Here is an 18,080-nt window from a genome sequence, read left to right on the forward strand (position 1 = left end):
TATTTTTTTATAATTTGTTTTCAATTTCTTCAGGGAATGGGAAACATTATGGATTTTTCTTGAGCCTGAGAAACAATATCAGAGTTATCGTGAAGTATTAATTTTGTTCCTACAGCGAAATTATCAAGCAGGTGCAAGTAAAACGGTTATACATCAATTTATGAAGTTCCCTTTAAAGACAAATGTATTCATAAAATACACCCAAGTAGATAATTTGTTATCAAAACCCGACTGTGCGTCTGATAACGCTATGAACAAGAAAGAATTTTCATAGCACTAAATTGACTGTGGCGTGTCTTTAAATCAAACGAGACTGTTTTGTCTGCATTCTGAATATATATTAAGTAGAATTGATAGACAAGCACTGCTCTAATTTCAAGGACGAAACAAGATTTTCTGTTTACCTGGAATAGCTCGTTTTGAATTTAGGCTTGCTTGGCTCAACATCCGGCAGAAAAAAAAACTTTATGGTTGTTTGGTAATTTTCAAGCAATGAAATGCGAAACCAAATCACGTTTTTCCCGAGGTTGAAAAGAGCGAGAAGCATTGAAGCTACCGGGTGCTATAAAAAGTAAACTTGCAACTTTCAAAAGCTCTATTTTTACTGGATCATAATAACCTGCAGCTCCATTATTTTTTCAGGGCTGGGAACATTGTTGTGTTGTTCGTTCTTATTGTTCTCTCCTCCAACTATGTAAGGCGTTGCAAACGGTGCAGGTCTCCCAGCTATGACAAAGGTTAATTACAAATTATATTTCCTACGTTGTTGAGTTTAGCCGACAAATTTCGACTCTAATTTTTCAGGGAATAACTAAATAATGTGTGGGGGATCGATGACTTGTTAAACATCGGAATCAAAGAAATCCGCTGTACAGTCCTAACAAGGGCTCTAGTAAATCAGAAGTAAAAAGGTTTGAAAGAACAGATATTACTGTGTGTTTACAGTGTGTTTCAGGTATGTAAAGAAATTATTCTTGAGCGGGTTTTCTCAGTCGCAGTTTATTTATCCTCCATGAATATCCAGGATATTACGAACTCAACGTACTGCACCAGCATCACAGAGGGCATGGGTTCGAATCCCGTTCAAGGCTGATTTTTTTTTTTTTTTTCAGGCTTTCTTTTCCTATAATACCTTGAGTCAACCCTTTCCCAATCTTGTCAGATTGCTCGTCTTTGATTGGGTATCTGAACTGTGGGCATTCCCTAGGGCCCCTGAACCTCGTTCTAAAAATAAATCTACTCGCTAAACGGTTGACTACGAGAGACAGAGGCTAGGGGTCAATGGGCTCCTTATACGCGTGAGGGATTGTGGGATCATTTGGGCGAGCACGGTACTGTTATAAATCTCAGCGGTATTCTGTTGTCAAGGAAAACTTGCTTTAGCTGAAACAGTTTTAACAAGAGCTCCACTATCGGCCGTGAACACACCGAAAAATGTAATGTGCGCCATCATGGCGTCCTTCCGCTTACCCAAACGATCTCATAATCTCACTCGAGTCAGTTCTTCTGGATTTCTGGAGTAGGGAATATATGGGAGCTTTCCATTTGTCAGGACTGGTCGGCCAGTTCAATCATTTCACTCACGGAATGTACTAATTTGAATGACAGTTTACACCATCATTCAACTTCAAAATGGCACGTACTGCTCCCAGAATGTGCCATTTCGAAGAATTCTAAGAATCAGTCCTTCAAATTGGTACACTCCATTTATGCACCAACCAGTCTGTCTACCGGGCCAGCCTGTTTCTCGAAAGTCCCGGTAACTTTTCGGACCCGAAATGAAATATTCAAATCAAAATCTAAAGAATAAAAGCGCGGGTCCTAGCTAACAAACCAAACCATTTTGTTTTGTTAAATGATAGTTTTATCATATTATCTGCAAAACTATTGAAGCCTCGATCTTGAATGTAAACAACAACAACTTTCCAGGGGCCCGTTTCTCGAAAGTCCCGGTAACTTATCGGGCCCGGTAAGTGGCCCGTTAAGTCCCCGATAAGTTTACGGGTGTTTCTTGAAACTCCCGTTATTTACGATCCCGGTAAATTTCCCGGTAACTTGCCCGGTAATTTACGGGAGGTCATGACCTCCCGTAAACTTACCGGGAAATCGCAAATGTTGCGACACTAAACAAAATGGCGGCCGGAGGCGGACTTTTTTGTTTAGTTAGGAGACCTCGGTCTTGTCAAAGACGACTAATTCTGGCCGACATGGCTGACTGTGAAGTCATAGAAAGATTCAGGCTTTTGCGAGCGAGAATCGAGTGGCTCGTGAATGAACTTGGAGACGAATTGCGGAGAAATAAAGCGAGAGGCTGCCCGCTGGCTCCGGAAGCAAACGTGAATACAGGCGTAGTACTTGTTGTTGTTGCTGTAAGTGTTGTTTTAAATGTTTGAAAAGCGCTTAGGGTGTTTGCATATGGGCGCTATATAAATTTGAAATTATTACTATTTTATTGTTATAAATTATCAACCAACGGCGGAAGAAAAAATAAATATTTTGTCATGTAAACACGGCTCACTCGCCGCACATTATTACTTCGAAATGGCTTCCTTTTTAGCATAAAATGGGTTCCTGTCATGCAAAACTAATCCTACCGTAAGCGATATTGTTTGCTTTCTTGTAATGTGCAGAATTTTCATAAGAAAGAGGAAGTTAGAAATCTGACATGCTGCACTGAGATAAATGTAAACATAACCATTGATATACTTATGAACAGAGCGATCGCGATGAGAGTCGAATTGTGCGCCGTCCTCGAAATACACAAATGCAGTGTTTGTTGCATTAGCTAGAGGGATAAAGAATAAGAAGCTTACACACGATAGATAAACGAGAATAAAGAACTTAAAAATCGTTCCACTTTTCGCAAAATAGTTTCAGTCGCATTTAAATTGATCGAGCCTTGTGGTAGTATACAAAAGCCGATTTCGGATCGGTAAAAATAGTAGTGCTTGATGTCTGCCGGAGAAGACGATCAAATCACGCCAGTTGAACTATAGCTATTCAATTTTAAAACTTGTATAAGGTCCTTCCTTATTCCCAATATTCTCTATACTGAGGCTGCTAAAAGTAAATTTGTATCAGTACGAACTGTTGAAATAGGCGTTGAAATAGGACATCACGCAGACACTGTTCCCCGGCGATCGCCATAGCTTGCTTAGCTTCATCTCTTCTACAACTTTGAAGGAATTACATACTGATCCTGACTATTAGTTTGATGCTCACAATAAGAATTTATGTTGATAACATTCATAATCCTTTTCGGGTTCTATCTCGCATCAGGGAGTTTCCTGAAAGTAATTGCCGATACCATGCATGATGCAAAATAGTGATCTCTCTTGGTTGCTCCCCTTTGATAAAACGAAGAAGTTAAACTTAGAACGTATTGTATTGTCCTTCAAAAAGCATGCAGACAATCCTGTCTCATCCATAACCGTGCTTTTCTCAAATGAATCGAATGGATTGGTGTAGTCCTAAGTCGTTCTCCTTCTCTTGCGAACGAGCGTGAAGCGCGCAAGAGCCTGGCAATGGCTTCTATTTTACCGGGCCCGGAAATTACCGGGAAAGTTTACGGGTGCTTCGAGAAACGCATTATCGGGCCCGGTAAAGTTTCCCGATAACGGGCCCGGAAGTTACCGGGACTTTCGAGAAACGGGCACCCCATTGGCCCGATAAGTGTCTTTGGTGAAAAATGTTACTCAACAGAAGTCAATTTTTGTTAGCTTTGAACACTAAATTTCAAAATCTGTAATCACAGCGTAATCGGCGAAAAACACATTTAAACATATACTTATCAGGGCCGGTAAGCTACGGGACTATAAAGAAACGGGCCCCAGTTCTGACAAATGGAACTGCCCTATGATATTTCATATAATTATTCAAACGTATACATTTACTTACACAAAGATGTCACCTTACAAAATAAGTCGACAATAAAGGCGTTCTTGCTTAATCTCAGCACCTTGCATGTTTAACATCTTAATAAAATTTTGACCTTTCTCAAGCTTAACGTTCTCATAAAAAAGCTTGTAATAGCAAAGCAACAAATCAATGAAAAGGCTCTTACAATTCTGCTCTCATTTTTAAATAGTTAGCAAACACAGAAAAAACTTTCGGTTTTTAGGATCAACTTTATTATCCTGTGTTGACAAGAAATGAAATGGACAGCTGAACCGGTTGCGTTCTGAACAATTTCGAAATGCGGACCGTCAGAAAATGAAGCATTCTGTCTAGAATATATTTGACACATATGTGTTTCTTGTAGCAAGTGGTAGGGAAAAGTGTGAAAGACCGGTATCAAGAGGTAAATATTTCACTTGTTATAAATATTCCTGCCTTTGAACAAGTGCCAACTGGTTTGTTTAGTAAACGACAATGTGAAATTCGATAATTGCTTAAAGTTAACTCGAAGAAAAATTAATCTGCCATATTTGTTGTTGTTATTTATTGAATTTCATTCCTTGTGTTTGCCTCTTGTGACAACTTTTTATGCTTAACAGCCGTAAACAATGAGAATGTCTTAATATATGACTTGTGACAGCTCGAGACCCGCAAACTGCCATGGTACCAGAAAAAACAAAGAAATATCGATTTTGCAAATATTACTTTGAAGTATGTTTTTAACATTTTTTTCACCAAGTATTTGTTGGCCAGAGGTACAAGCTGAAAAAGCAAATGAAATCGCTCAAAAATATTAACTAATAAGGACCGGAACGCGATAGTTTATCAAATATTAATTTCCTATTTGATCTAATTCGCGTTTTTGTTTAACAAGCAACAGGTGTTTCGCCTAACTGCGCATGTGTAAGACACGCTTACTGAAAAAAGGAAGCTTATGTTTTAGCATCCATGAGGCCATTCCGTTATGTTACTAAGTTTTTAAGCTCATTTAACTCGAAATAATAATCGGCCTGAATTGAAATACCGGATATTTGTCGAATCGGATAAGTGTCGAAGTCCAATACGGAGGAATCTTCTCGTCGAGAAGCAAAAAGTTCCCAACACAAACAAGGACTTCAAGATCGACAAATATCCAACGGATTAATTCGACCGTGGCGCGATACACATCTTAAATGGCCAGTTTGGTGGGATGTTTAACGAGGAGGAAAAGAGTTTGCCAGGAAGAGAAAACTAACACTGAATTGTCTAAGTGTCTTACAACATGGGACTTAACATCGCTCGGGATTGGCGCTACTCTGGGCGCGGGAATTTACGTTGTGTCCGGACAAGTTGCAGCGAGTATCGCGGGACCAGCAGTAATCATCTCGTTCGCTTTAGCGGCATTAACATCCATTCTCTCAGGTCTGTGTTACGCTGAGTTTGGCGCACGTGTTCCCAAGACAACTGGATCAGCATACGCTTACAGTTATGTCACAGTCGGGGAAATATGGGCTTTTATTATCGGATGGAACTTGATTCTAGAATACATGATAGGTACTGCAGCAGATGCTAGAGCGTTAAGCGCCTGCTTTGATTATGTCATTGGAAACGTGATCCGGAATTTAACCCTGACCTACATTGGGGAGATAAACACTCCAGGTCTGGGTACATACCCAGACATACTATCCTTCATCGTCACAATCATTGTTACTATTGTTCTAGCTATTGGTGTCAAGCAATCTTCAACGTTCAGTACGATTTTTAACGTTCTAAACTTCTTAGTCGTAATTTTCATTGTAGTAGCGGGGATGTTCTTTGTTGACACAAGGAACTGGACAGAAGGAAAAGGCTTTTTCCCGTACGGGGCATCTGGAGTCCTGAGTGGAGCAGCGACCTGCTTTTACGCTTATGTTGGTTTTGACATCATCGCTACAACAGGAGAAGAAACTAAAAACGCACCCAAATCTATTCCAATCGCAATTGTGGCATCCCTGGTTGTTATTTTTGTTTGCTATTTTGGAGTGTCTACGATAGTAACACTAATTGTTCCTTTCCATCAGTTGGACAAGCTTTCACCCATACCTAATGCGTTCGTCCAGAGAGGCTTTCCAATGGCTAAGTACATTATTGGCATGGGCGCTGTTTGTGGTCTATCGTCGAGCCTCTTAGGCTCCCAGTTTCCTTTACCTAGGATCATTTATGCCATGGCCTCAGACGGCTTGCTATTTAAGTTCCTGGCTAGTGTGAACCCAAGGACCGAGGTCCCTGTTGTGGCCACGGTGTTCCCTGGCATTCTAACAGCAGTTATTGCTTTGTTGTTTGATTTAAATGAGCTAGTTGAGATGATGTCCATAGGAACATTGTTGGCGTACACACTAGTGTCACTTTGTGTTTTGATCTTGCGATATCAACCAAATATTCCGGAAGATCCGTTTATTGACAAGTGGTATCTAAAGGAACCCGAGATATACGGACAACTTTCAATGTATGATCAATCACCAGACGAGCATGAATATGAAATTACCACAAATAAAAAACTACACTCTTCACATCTTACGAAAAGCAGTCGAGAACACGATTTCCATTCATCGCAGAAGGATTTCGCCAAATCATACAAAAGGACTCCGAGCCAGAATCTACAAAATAAACTCAAGAGGGGTCCCACGGCAGAAAGCGTCCGAATAGTGAACTGGGCTGTCGCGCTGCTCTTCGTGTCCTTCGTTGGATTCTGCAGTGCCACAGTTTACGGTCTAGAAGCCATACAGAGACACAGTCATGTCATTCTTGTGTTCCTGGCAATTTTTGGAGTCCTCAGCGTATTTGCTATTGTGGTAATTTGTCTTCAGCCGCAGAACACAAACGAGATATCATTCAAAGCACCATTTGTTCCAGCTTTGCCTATTCTCACCATTTTCTTCAATGTGTTTCTTATGCTGAAGTTGTCAAGATTGACATGGATTCGCTTTGGGGTCTGGATGGGTTTAGGTTTGTTCTTCATATTCAATTTATTGAATAGCCGACAGATCTTCGATATCAAATAATAATAATAATAATAATAATAATAATAATATTTATTAAAAACTGGGTCATTTTATATTGCAATTCCAGAGTTTTGGTTGGCTTAGCGGCCATGGTATGTGAGCTAATATATACTTCCCGAAAAAGAGCGACCAATGAGTTTGTCTTCTGGTCGTCCTTGCAAAATGAAATCAGTTACAACCAGCATTATTTAGTGGTTGTTGGATATGAGATGATTATAGCCAACTCCTCATTGGCTATCTATCATCTTATCCAATGAGCGCTTGTGGAATAATTGTTGACTATGGTTAACTTGCTAAACGCTACTGTTGAAGCTCATGTAGAAGTCAGATGAATTTTTTTTGAAATGGAAATAGACGAAATTGTCACGACTGACACACCTGGCCCCTGGATTTTGGGATCGTTGGTGTCGATATTCGTTCGCATAAATTAGCTTCCACTTCAAGTTAAAACAGGAAAAATTTAACCGTAGGAATGTAAATATCGTGTTAAAAATGTTTGCTTCGTTTAGAGGCGTCTCACTTTTCCTGGCCTTTTCATCCACCCTTCACACTCTTAGCAACATATTTTGAGGACGTCTGCTTATGGCGCAAAAAGAAAAAATGTGGTTAAGTTACTTTCTGGTCAAGGACAGTGAATGATAAGTGGTTGAAGTTGGGCATTTCAGTAATGAGGGAAATTTGAGCCAGGTTTACCAGGAAATCCTGAACATGGGCCAGGCTTACCTGCTTTTTTACCTGATTTTGACCAGAGGCTTTCACTTACCTATTTTCCTATCCTCTATAACATAACTTGTCATAAATATTGGTTCAAGAACTTATCATTTTATTCCTAATCTCGCCAACTGTGACATAAATAACCAACACAGAAAAGTGACACTGCCGACTGAAGGGAAAGCGCCTGGGTGAAAGGGTTAACACTACCTCTCCGAACTTGCAATTTCAATGCTCAACCATTCTCTCTTTCTTTTAGGTATGTTATTATACTTTGGATACAGCATCTGGAACAGCAGAGAAAGACTCCAAATGTCTCGCTTGGAGCAAAGGATATTTGACAGACAAGTTCTTCTGGCGGATGATCCAGATTATGTTGACATTGAGTATGAAATGAATACCATTCCAGCTCATAGGGAAGAAGAAGAAGAAGAAGAAGAAGATTTTCCACCAAGTCCATTTAAATGGGATAGTCTATAAACTGAAATGTCTCTCTCCGCCAAAGGGGGCAAAAAAAAATATATATAAAATTTGCAAAATTTTAAAAACACACTGGGCAGGGAAGTATTGTTTAATAGCTTTTATCGGATATCGTTGCTGATCATTACACGGGAAGGAAAAGTCGATGCAGCATGACTAAGGGAGGGATTTGTGGTCTACTCTAGAATGACAATGAACAGAATAGGAATAATCACAAGGATTGAAATATAAACCAATAAGTGAAAAACAACCATTTGAAATAAGAATGAAACCTTGTTCATTCTGTTGTAAACAATAGAATGACTGGAATTTCATAGAGTAGCTCAGATCATTTCATTCACACTTCGATATTTTGTTAAATTTACAAAGTATATGCTTAAGTAATGAAACAATAAAAAAGAAAGACGGAAATAAATGGCTTTGGGGGAAAGTGGTTAAAAAAAAACCGCCAAACGCTATTCCAAGTATTCTCATTCTAGAATGGTTCCCAAACAACGTGCCTTGAGAGAACTTCTTTGGACATTTATGACCCGTTGTGTAGGTGAAAGCACTGCGAAGACAGCTATGTTACAATTCCATTCAACATCAACAGTTTGTTAAAAATATATCTAACACAACGAAAGGCTACGGTGATGAGAACGCAGACAGGAAAATGGTTTATACTACGGTATAGTAGCCCCTGGATGTTGCTTTCAAGGCCAAGACCCTCTGCCCTTCTTGTTATCCATTTGGTGAACTGTACTATTTGTATGTAAATTGTGATTGTGTCTATTGTACGTTGTATGGAGTAAATCAAATAAAAAAATCAAATGTAATAATTCAGCGGCTATAACTTATGTTATCGCTTAAAAGGAGGTTTGAAGACTAAAGGTACGGTCCATAAACTTCCCCACCACTCTCCCCGTGGAACGTTGTACCAAGACTAACGAAAGTTACGTTAAAGACGGATTATCTTGTAACCTTTGCACTGAACTGCCGAATTGGCTTCTTTCGGAATATTAAAATTCAGCTTGAATACAAGGGCTAGAGGACGCCAAACATTGTGAAGCCGAATTTTAATATATCGAAAACGCCTATTGGGACAGGGTGTGAGCCGTAGAAACGAACACTCGAGAATTCCAGCTGGTTAGTGGCTAACACCCCTATGGGCATACAAACGTCGATAGCAGCTTTCGGTTTTGGGTGCTGTTTTCATCGGAGCACCTGCTACTGATGTTTGCGCCATCGGAGAAAGAGGATCCAAGAAACCACGCCCAGAAATTACTTAGGCGCCGGAAAAAGTGTGAGCTCACGCACGAGTTGACACTCGCGCGTCTTGCTTGTCATTTCCTCTGTCACTCCAGACTTGTGTTTGAAGACGACGGACAAAATAAACAATACGAACAGTTTTGCAGTCTAGTGCGTTAGCCGTTATAGAACCACCCATAAACAAGTACCACAGAAATTTATTTTTAAGGGCAGTAATTTTCAGCACCTTTCGTTTTAACGGTCACGCTTAATGATTCTATCCAAGGCTCAACTAAACGTATAGAGCCACCTTGTACAGCGTAATAAACAGCACCACAGGAAAGTACTGCTCAGTAGCTTTCATTTGAATGATCACACTTTAGGATTTCATCCACAGAGTCAATACTTAGAATCACCTTGCGCAGCGTAATAAGCAGCATCACAGGAAAGTGCTGCTCAGTAGCTTTTATTTTAATATTTAAAAACGGTCATACTTTAGGATTTCATCCACAGACTCAAACCTGAAAACAACCTTGCGCAGCATAACAAACAGCATCACAGGAAAGATACTGCTCAGTAGCTTTCACTTGGATGGTCACACTTTAGAATTTTTCCACAGACTCAAAACTTAGAACCCTCTTGTACAGCACAACAAACAGACCACAGGAAAGCATTACTCAGTAGCTTTCATTTGATTAGTCACACTTTAGGATTTCATCCACTGACTCAACACTAGAGCCACCTTGTAAGTCTTGTACAGCACAATCAACAGCACCACGCGAAAAGTACTTATCAGTAGTTTTCATGTGACGCTGAGTACAGATGTATTTCATCTCCATGTATATTATAGTTATGTCTCTTAATTTAATAGTCTCAAAAGCTAACTAGTGCGTGGGAGGGAAACGGTTAATTTTCTAAAGAATGCCGTGCCAATTTGCTGCAATTAACAAATTTACTCAAGGCATTGTACTAATGACTCCCTTGCCTGATTATTGGCGCCATCAAGGCTGATCGTAAATCCAGCCATTCTCAACAATAAAGAACAGTGCAGAAGATTATTTGTCGTCAATATGTCTCAAGCATTATCGCTAAATTGCGCCAATAGATTACACACAAAAGGAACATTTTAGACAGTTACTATTGGCACAGGAAGCGTTTAGCGAAAGTAGCACGTTTTTTAGTTGTCAGACATCATAATGACAATCGATAAACTACCCAACAAGAATTGGTTGAAAATTTGAGCCTACGCTGAGAAAAATTGTTTTCAGTCTCGAAAGTAACCGCGGTTTGTTTCTTAGGTTCGCTCGCTTTCTGGTTTGGAATCTCCTTGTAAGGCAAGAAATGCAATTAGAAACGTTGTTTGATAGGTCATTTTTCAAACTGCCCACGCTTTTTAGTAAATCCATCGACAGTGCTTACATGTACAAACTCAGCGTATGAAGTTTGCCAACTTATGAAACAATTTTAAATCTCCTACAAATCTCTCATGTTTCTAAGAGGGTTTGATTCACTAAAAGCTTTCCTCTCTATTCAATACACAGGGAAAAAAATCAGTACATCTTGAAATAAATATAATGAAAGATCCATATTGAAAACTATCAATTAACGCAAAGTATTCAGTCTACTTGGCTTTCCTTCTGTTCATAAAGCTGTGAAAAAATAGTAAATTGAAGTCTGTAAGCGTCTCTCGTTGTATATCGCAAACGTTCAACCCGCGAGTATTTGTACAGCCAATCCTACACAATATTTGAGCGTTCTTAACCCCAATAAATAAAGAGCGGGAAGGTTAACGTTCCTAAACCGACGGGAATGAAAATTTTAAGAGTCCTTCCATTTTATTTTACATTGAATTGGACGTTTTTATCTGACATAACAACTGTACAATCTAATTGCTTATTTTTATGTTTTAAGTATAGAATAAGTATTTGATAAATCACAAATATTGAAATCCACATGAATCCATTGCATTCTCCTTCCATAACTTAAGGTTCGGTTTCTGGCCTTAGGCCGCATTTCCTTGATGTACTTTTACGACAGCTTCGCTCGTGTCTATCGAGCGAGCCAAACTTCGGAGGCTTGGGACTGAACTCGATAGCGCAACTGATAGCCTAATGGGTGAGGTAAGATTCGACAACGCAGCAAGGATGACTGGGGATGCTTACCATTTACGCAAACCACCCGGATGGAAATTTTCGGCATAAATACGAAATGAGTTAGCTTGTCTTAACAGAAGATGGATAAATTTATGGACACCAGCTGTAAATCCCAAAAGGAGCAATAAAATGCATCGCTTTGACCAGAAGCCCATAATTTCAGAAGTACTCCAAATGGAATGATGCGTACCATTTGATTTTCCAACTAAACTGGAATCCAGGTAAATGGGAAGCACCTACTGACTGGCTGCCAGTTTAGCGACGATCTGAATGAAAGGCGTTCGCTAGTGATTTATAAACCTAGGAGATTGCAGGGTGTGAAATGTTTATAGATTGAACTTTACAGGACTTTAATATTTACAGCATTTACAACAATATTTACAGTACTAATATATACATCAATAAAGCGAACACACGACTCAAGTCACTTTGCACTAAGTCAAAGAAGGATTGAAATGAAATTTTGAATAACGCGGCTGATTTTTGGCGGAATGACAAAGCTTTACTGGGCGGAGCCAGGAGCCCATTAATCGGAACTTACAGCTCCCAAACTAAGCCTTGGCCACGGCGTTTTTACAGATCGGTCGATTTTTAGATACGCCTGGGAATACTATTTCCCGCGTAAATTTAAATTCCGGCTCACATGAGAATTACGCCGTCAAAGTTTGAGACTGGTTAGTAAGGCTCTAGTGGGAGACAGAATTTGTGGAAACTTCAATCTTAAAATAATTTTAAATAGGTCTGTACAAACGCCGCTACACGGATGTATAGGAGTTGTACGTTCCGGGTAATTGGCTTCTGGCGAAGGCTATTCAGGACTTTTTTTTCCTTTAAAGATATTTTTATGACGCTTTTATCACTTTCCATTTAATCTTGCTTTAAAATTACAAAGACGATACTGGTGTATACGCAAAACAATCCATTAAGTGATGAAGATGACACCTTCATCTTTAATGTTACTTTTTGTCAAACACCCAAGTTGCGAAATCGTGTTGTTGGCTGTCATCTTCATTTGAAGGCAGTCGTAGGTATCTACAATGCTTCAGGTCTTCATACAATTTTTCCAAAGCAGCTTGTTTCTGCTCCAAAGCCAGCTTGTCAAGTTCTCTTTGTTTCTGGAGAGCAACCATTCCATTTAAAAACATGTTAACGTTGAAAACTTTCTTCATCGCTTTCAGCCATTTTGCCCTCGTATCCTCAGAGAGCTCTTGTTCCTTAGTTGCAAGACTCCCCTGTGTTTTCCTACGTCGAATAGATTCGTTTCTCTTCGTGTTTTCCACTCTGAGCAAGTCCTCTTCAGAACATTGTGCAAGCCGCTGAGAAGACAACGAGCGTGAACCTGCAGTTAGCTTTTCTCCTCTTCCTGAGGCATTCTTAGAAGTTTTTATTTCCTGACCTTGCTCCATCCCATTTAGGCCAAGAGACGCCTTACATTTACCAGACACCTTTCTGGTAGCACCTGTTGAACTGTCATCATCCCTTGGTAATTCACGTCGGACGCAAGCAGCGTTATTGCTTGAACCATCTTCCAAAACACGTTCTTGCTTGATCGGAGGTGGACGTCGACGCTTTAACAAACAAACGGGACCTGAGTGACAGACGGAGCCTTGCTGGCGAATGTTTGCTCTGCTGCTGCCAAGTAGCTGAAATGAGCCAGACATTCCTTCAGTCTGGTTTGCCGCCTCGGTGTTTTGGTTTGCTGTTGGGGACTTCTGATCCTGGAAAACTGGAGGAAGAACATCCAACGATTGCAAGGAATTCAACGAGTTTGATTTTCGGAGTGGAAAGTATGACGGCGGGAAAAGAAGGTTCGTACATTGTACATCTTCTGCTGTTGGGAACGCCATCTTGGTTAGTCCACTGTGCTTTTTACCTGTAGTTTTCAAGTCACTCACGAAAGTATCCTCGTATTGTTCTTCATGTGAAGTTCCTGTTATTAAATCACACAAATTATTAGTTCTCTTGTCCTCTTCAGAATAACTTCTGTTGCGTGGGGTGTCTCGCCCAGATAATAACTCTCCCTCTGGCAACGGTTTGCCATTCCATGTTTTGCACCTTATACGGGGAATGACACTCTTCTTTCTTTGTACGTGGGTCACAAAGGTCGTTGTAGCTTCATCATTCTCGCGCCCCTCCTTCGCAAGATTAGATTGGCTGTCTGGTGACTTGACATCGTCTTCTACGAAAACAGGTGGAATCCATTCAAATTTGCGATTGATAGGAGATTGGCAGGTGCCAGCTGACGTGCGATTGACAGGAGATTGGCAGGTGAGAGGTGACGTTGGAGACAGAGGTTCTTGTGTTTTCATGTTGCCTCTTGAAGGTAATCTTGGGAGCCTAGAAGAGAGTGAATACAAAATAATAACTTAGTGAGAATTTCCAGTGTAGAAAAATCCTGGATCTTTGCATTTTGTTTAAGGACTTTGCCTGCTACTGAATACAAACGTATATTTGCACAGTTTATCACTTTGCGGGAAAAGTAGATTTTAGTAGACTTTTTTAACAGGTAATTAGAGGCAACAACAATTCAATGTATGCCATTTTTAACAAAATCGAAACATGCGTGTCTATCCCTTATTTTTGTTTGGATTAGAACAACCTATACTAAGATCTGCTTTCCCGCCGACCATCCCTAGATGCGCAGAACGTATGCTCAGTAGCAAAGAGAAGCACCGCCCTTGAATTAATCTGAGATAAGTACGCTTACTTCGAATTCATTTTCACAGTTCTTTGACTGAGAGGATTACAGCGGTTACCAATAACACGCGACCTAACCGTCTTCAAAAGAGTCGGATAAAGTTACGTTTTGGTGGATGTCAATCAAACAAAAGCCGTTGAAATTATTTTGAATTCTGACAAGATTCCGGGGTAACCCGGCAAGAAACTAAGAATTTTACCTCGCTAAGATAAGGTAAACTTTATTTAAATTGATTTCCGAGCCAGATCAAGCGAAAATAAAAGATAATTTTTGATTTAAAAAATTTAATTTTCACTGCACGTGATAATTTGCTCACTTGCGTGCATCGCTGATTTTGCACAATTATTACGGGTACGTAGCGATTTAAAATGTTTCAAAAACATACGGCTTCATCTAAACAATGCCCCTTCTTTTAGCTAAACTGGCTTGGAAATCAACTTTCATAAAGTTTACCATCTGTCCGCGGATAAAACTGCCAATTTCTTGGTTCTGTTGCCTTGAAATGTTCTCAGAATTCAAAATAATTTCAACGGCTTTTCTATGATTGACGTCCGCCAAAACGCAACTTTATCGGAGTCTTTTGAAGACGATAGGTCGCGTGTTATTGGTAACCTCCGTAAAGTTTCGACTTTTTTCTGTTTTTGCTTCAACAAAACAAAGCCGAAACTACTCCAAATGTAAATTTGCCCAGCCCAATCAGACAAATTTAAAAATTTGGGAATGTGACTTCTCTCACCTCCTCATATGTTGGCTCCATTCTTCATCCGTTGAAAACACGTTGTCGCCTTCTGACAGTGAGTCGCACACGTGGATGTACTTTAAACTCTGTGAACTTGTCAACCACGGTTTACCCTGTAAAACAAAAAACACAGATCATAACTCTAAACTCTCCTACAAAATTCTCTAGTTTTGCATCTTCATAAAGTTCATTGCTCCATACGTTTCTATTCTGTTTGACCCGCCGTCCTTTTTATTCCATTGTCTGCCTCGACATCAAGCACCAATGCATATGGCAAAAAGGGAGCGTGGCGCTTGATGGGAAGAAGTTGTCCCACAACTCCTAGCGCACTGCACTCCTTACAAAAAACCATTCCAAATTTATATTCTATCCAAAATGTGTCACCCTCGTTAAACAAGGTCGATTAATTTACTATGTTTTAGCTGCACTGAAATAGTTTGAACCCAGGAGTCATTTCATATCAGATGACTTCTGCTCAGGTTGTTGAAACGTTCGTCAATGTCGGTCACCTCAAACAGTCATTCTTAGGACTACACTCACCCGGAAGATCATAGTTTGCCAACGTACACTTAATTTTATTTAACAAAATCGATAAAACCATTAACTGAATTTCCTACTGTCCACAAGTCTAAACCATTGAATATATACAGCGCGCGTGTGTTTTCTTAGTACTGTTTCATCTAAAGTTTTTCCTACAGACAAATTGCAGATGTACAAAGGTTTATGAAATAAAAAGTAACTCTCAACAAACGCAGTTAAACAAAGCGATGTTTTGAAGCACACGTACTCATACAGACGATGCACCAGTTGTACAACAGAACAAGACGCTGTGAGAGCGGATACTTGGGCGTCGTTGTATTAGGCGTATTTGAGCATGCACGTTAGTTCAGTTTTTGATGACGAGTGAACGATAAACGACTCGCTGATAGTCCAAGGCATCACTTTGTAAGTGAGATAAATTAGATGTAGTTCCCGGGTGTAGTTCAACCGAAAATGTTACGCAAAGGATGAAAAAAAAAAGTAATACATTACTAAGATGTCGGGTTTTGTAACCATGAGTGCATCTAAGATGATGAATTTTGGCGACAGAGGAGTATTCGTATGAATACCTTTCCACCCAAATACCCTAATTTTCTGGGCTTTCTGTGACAGACGTTTCAGCTTTTCCACTGGTATTCCATATTGGGCGCACAATCGCGTCAAAACACACCCGTGAAATCAATTGCCAATTAAAACTAGCTTGAGGAGATCTCAATTCAATCACATTTATTTTCACTGTAACACCATTTTCCTTTGGTAGACTAGGTATAGTTACCTTCATAGTTTTCTCCGACACATCACTACGATCATCAAACACAATTTCAACAGATTTTGCTGATAATGCACAGAAAAGTATTGCTCAAGAGCCTTCATTTGAATGGTCACACTTTAGGATTTCATCCACTGACTCAAAAGTTAGAACCGCCCGGCTTGTACAACATAACAAACAGCACTTAAGGATTTCATCCACAGACTCAAACGTTAGAACCACCTTGTACAGAATAATAAACAGCACCACAGGAGGTATTACTCAGTAGCTTTCATTTGAATGGTCACACTTTAGCCATTATTTAATCCACAAGTTTAAAAGTTGGAACATACTACAGTACACCAATAAACGTTTGACAATGGGAAAGCGTTAAAATCTAAAGACATCATTGATAGGCCGTCGCCAAAAGGTTAAACAGCCTTTACGTCTTAATCTTAAGTTTTGAAAACACATAAATCACTTGCACAGGTCTCGAGAAGAACAAATGTTAAAAGATAACCTACAAACCTCCGACTGAGGGTTTAAGCTTCCTTTGTTCAACTGAACCCCATTTGAGTCGACTCTCTTGAGAACCAAATTTCCAAGCCGTTGTTCCTGCTTCATTTTCAACAGCCTCGTCTCTGAACGATATCTTCTCAACAGTCTTTTCTCCTCAAGCTCTATAGAGCCAAGTTTGTTTTTAAGGACGCGCTCCTCCATTCTGTTTCTTAGTATGGCAAAGAAGTCTTGAACTGACAGGGTTCCATAAATGCCGTAACTCATGTCACATTTAAACGATTCTTTTGTGCAAATTATTCTAAATGGTCCGCAAAATTAAAGGGGCTAACTTTTTTTCTTTATGCCGTTCGTTCGAAATTGACCGACAACTTTGACAGTTTATTAACCTGGTTAATGGCGCTCTCATTCAATTAGATTCCACAACCTTTGTGTTTGGTGAATCGTCAAGAGAGTAAAGATTTAAGGCAGACTTAACTAGTCAATTAAGCAGCTTTTGTGGATTATTGAGTCAATATTTTTTTATATTTCCGGTTAAAAGCTGCAAACAAGAATCCAAATTACCTTTTCAGTTAATATCAAGGTAGTCGAACTTCAAAACTGGAAGGCAATACCAAATTTTAGTCAAAGAACGTTTGAAAATTGAACAACATCGTAGGAAAATCCTTTTCAATTGCCTTAATGTGAATGGCCATATTTAACGATTTCATCCTCAGACTCAACAGGCCAACTAAATTGAACAGCAACGCATAGCAAAAAGCACTGTACAGGAAAGATCTGTTTAATCGCTTTCGTTTGAGAAATTACACTTTATAATTTCAACTACAGACTTGAATGTAAACGTTGTATCAGTGTATGAATCACGGATTGAATCTGGGAGAGGGTTAGCAAGGACAAAATTAAACCCTACACTTTGAAGTCTTGAATGCGAGTTACGAATGAACCTTCATCCATCCTTTGCTCTCACTCACTGCTTTGCCTTGTAAATGCTGATGAATTAAAGTTCATTCAAATGAAAAAAAAAAAACGAAAATGTTACACCAAAGATGACATTTAGAGGTTAGTATTCCAGCTTATACTTTGAAGCTTAAAAGCGTAGTTGAATGATTTGGTTGTGCAGTGCTCATTCGAAGAGTATTTAGGCTAATGTTTTACCCCAATTAGTCTAAGAAAATTAAGCCTATTCAGATTAAAAAAGTGCGCAACCTATTTGAAAAGATCTTTCTGTCTTATTGTTTTCAAGGGCGTCATTTACTTAATCAATTTGCACTTAACATAAAACAAAATGGATTCGAAAATAATTTAATTCAGCTCCTCCCTCGTCGGCCACTGAAGAAAACAAGCTACGTAA

The 18,080-nt window shown here is 39.5% G+C and overlaps 2 protein-coding genes across 2 annotated transcripts; one reads left to right on the forward strand and one right to left on the reverse strand.

Annotated features, from left to right (window-relative positions):
• The first annotated feature begins 4,829 nt into the window (after positions 1-4,829).
• Positions 4,830-8,895, forward strand: LOC146477224 (high affinity cationic amino acid transporter 1-like). The gene is made up of 2 exons (XM_085113501.1): positions 4,830-6,861; positions 7,888-8,895. The coding sequence occupies exons 1-2, from the start codon at positions 5,070-5,072 to the stop codon at positions 8,106-8,108; spliced, it is 2,013 nt and encodes a 670-aa protein (XP_084969627.1). The 5' UTR covers positions 4,830-5,069; the 3' UTR covers positions 8,109-8,895.
• A 3,549-nt stretch (positions 8,896-12,444) lies between these two features.
• LOC146477225 (uncharacterized) lies at positions 12,445-16,996 on the reverse strand. The gene is made up of 3 exons (XM_085113535.1): positions 16,742-16,996; positions 14,923-15,038; positions 12,445-13,825 (listed from the first exon to the last, which is right to left on the reverse strand). The coding sequence occupies exons 1-3, from the start codon at positions 16,994-16,996 to the stop codon at positions 12,445-12,447; spliced, it is 1,752 nt and encodes a 583-aa protein (XP_084969661.1).
• Positions 16,997-18,080: the final 1,084 nt, after the last annotated feature.

Source organism: Pavona decussata, unplaced genomic scaffold (assembly GCF_977016875.1).
Source record: "Pavona decussata unplaced genomic scaffold, jaPavDecu1.1 SCAFFOLD_71, whole genome shotgun sequence".
Lineage (NCBI taxonomy): Eukaryota > Metazoa > Cnidaria > Anthozoa > Scleractinia > Agariciidae > Pavona > Pavona decussata.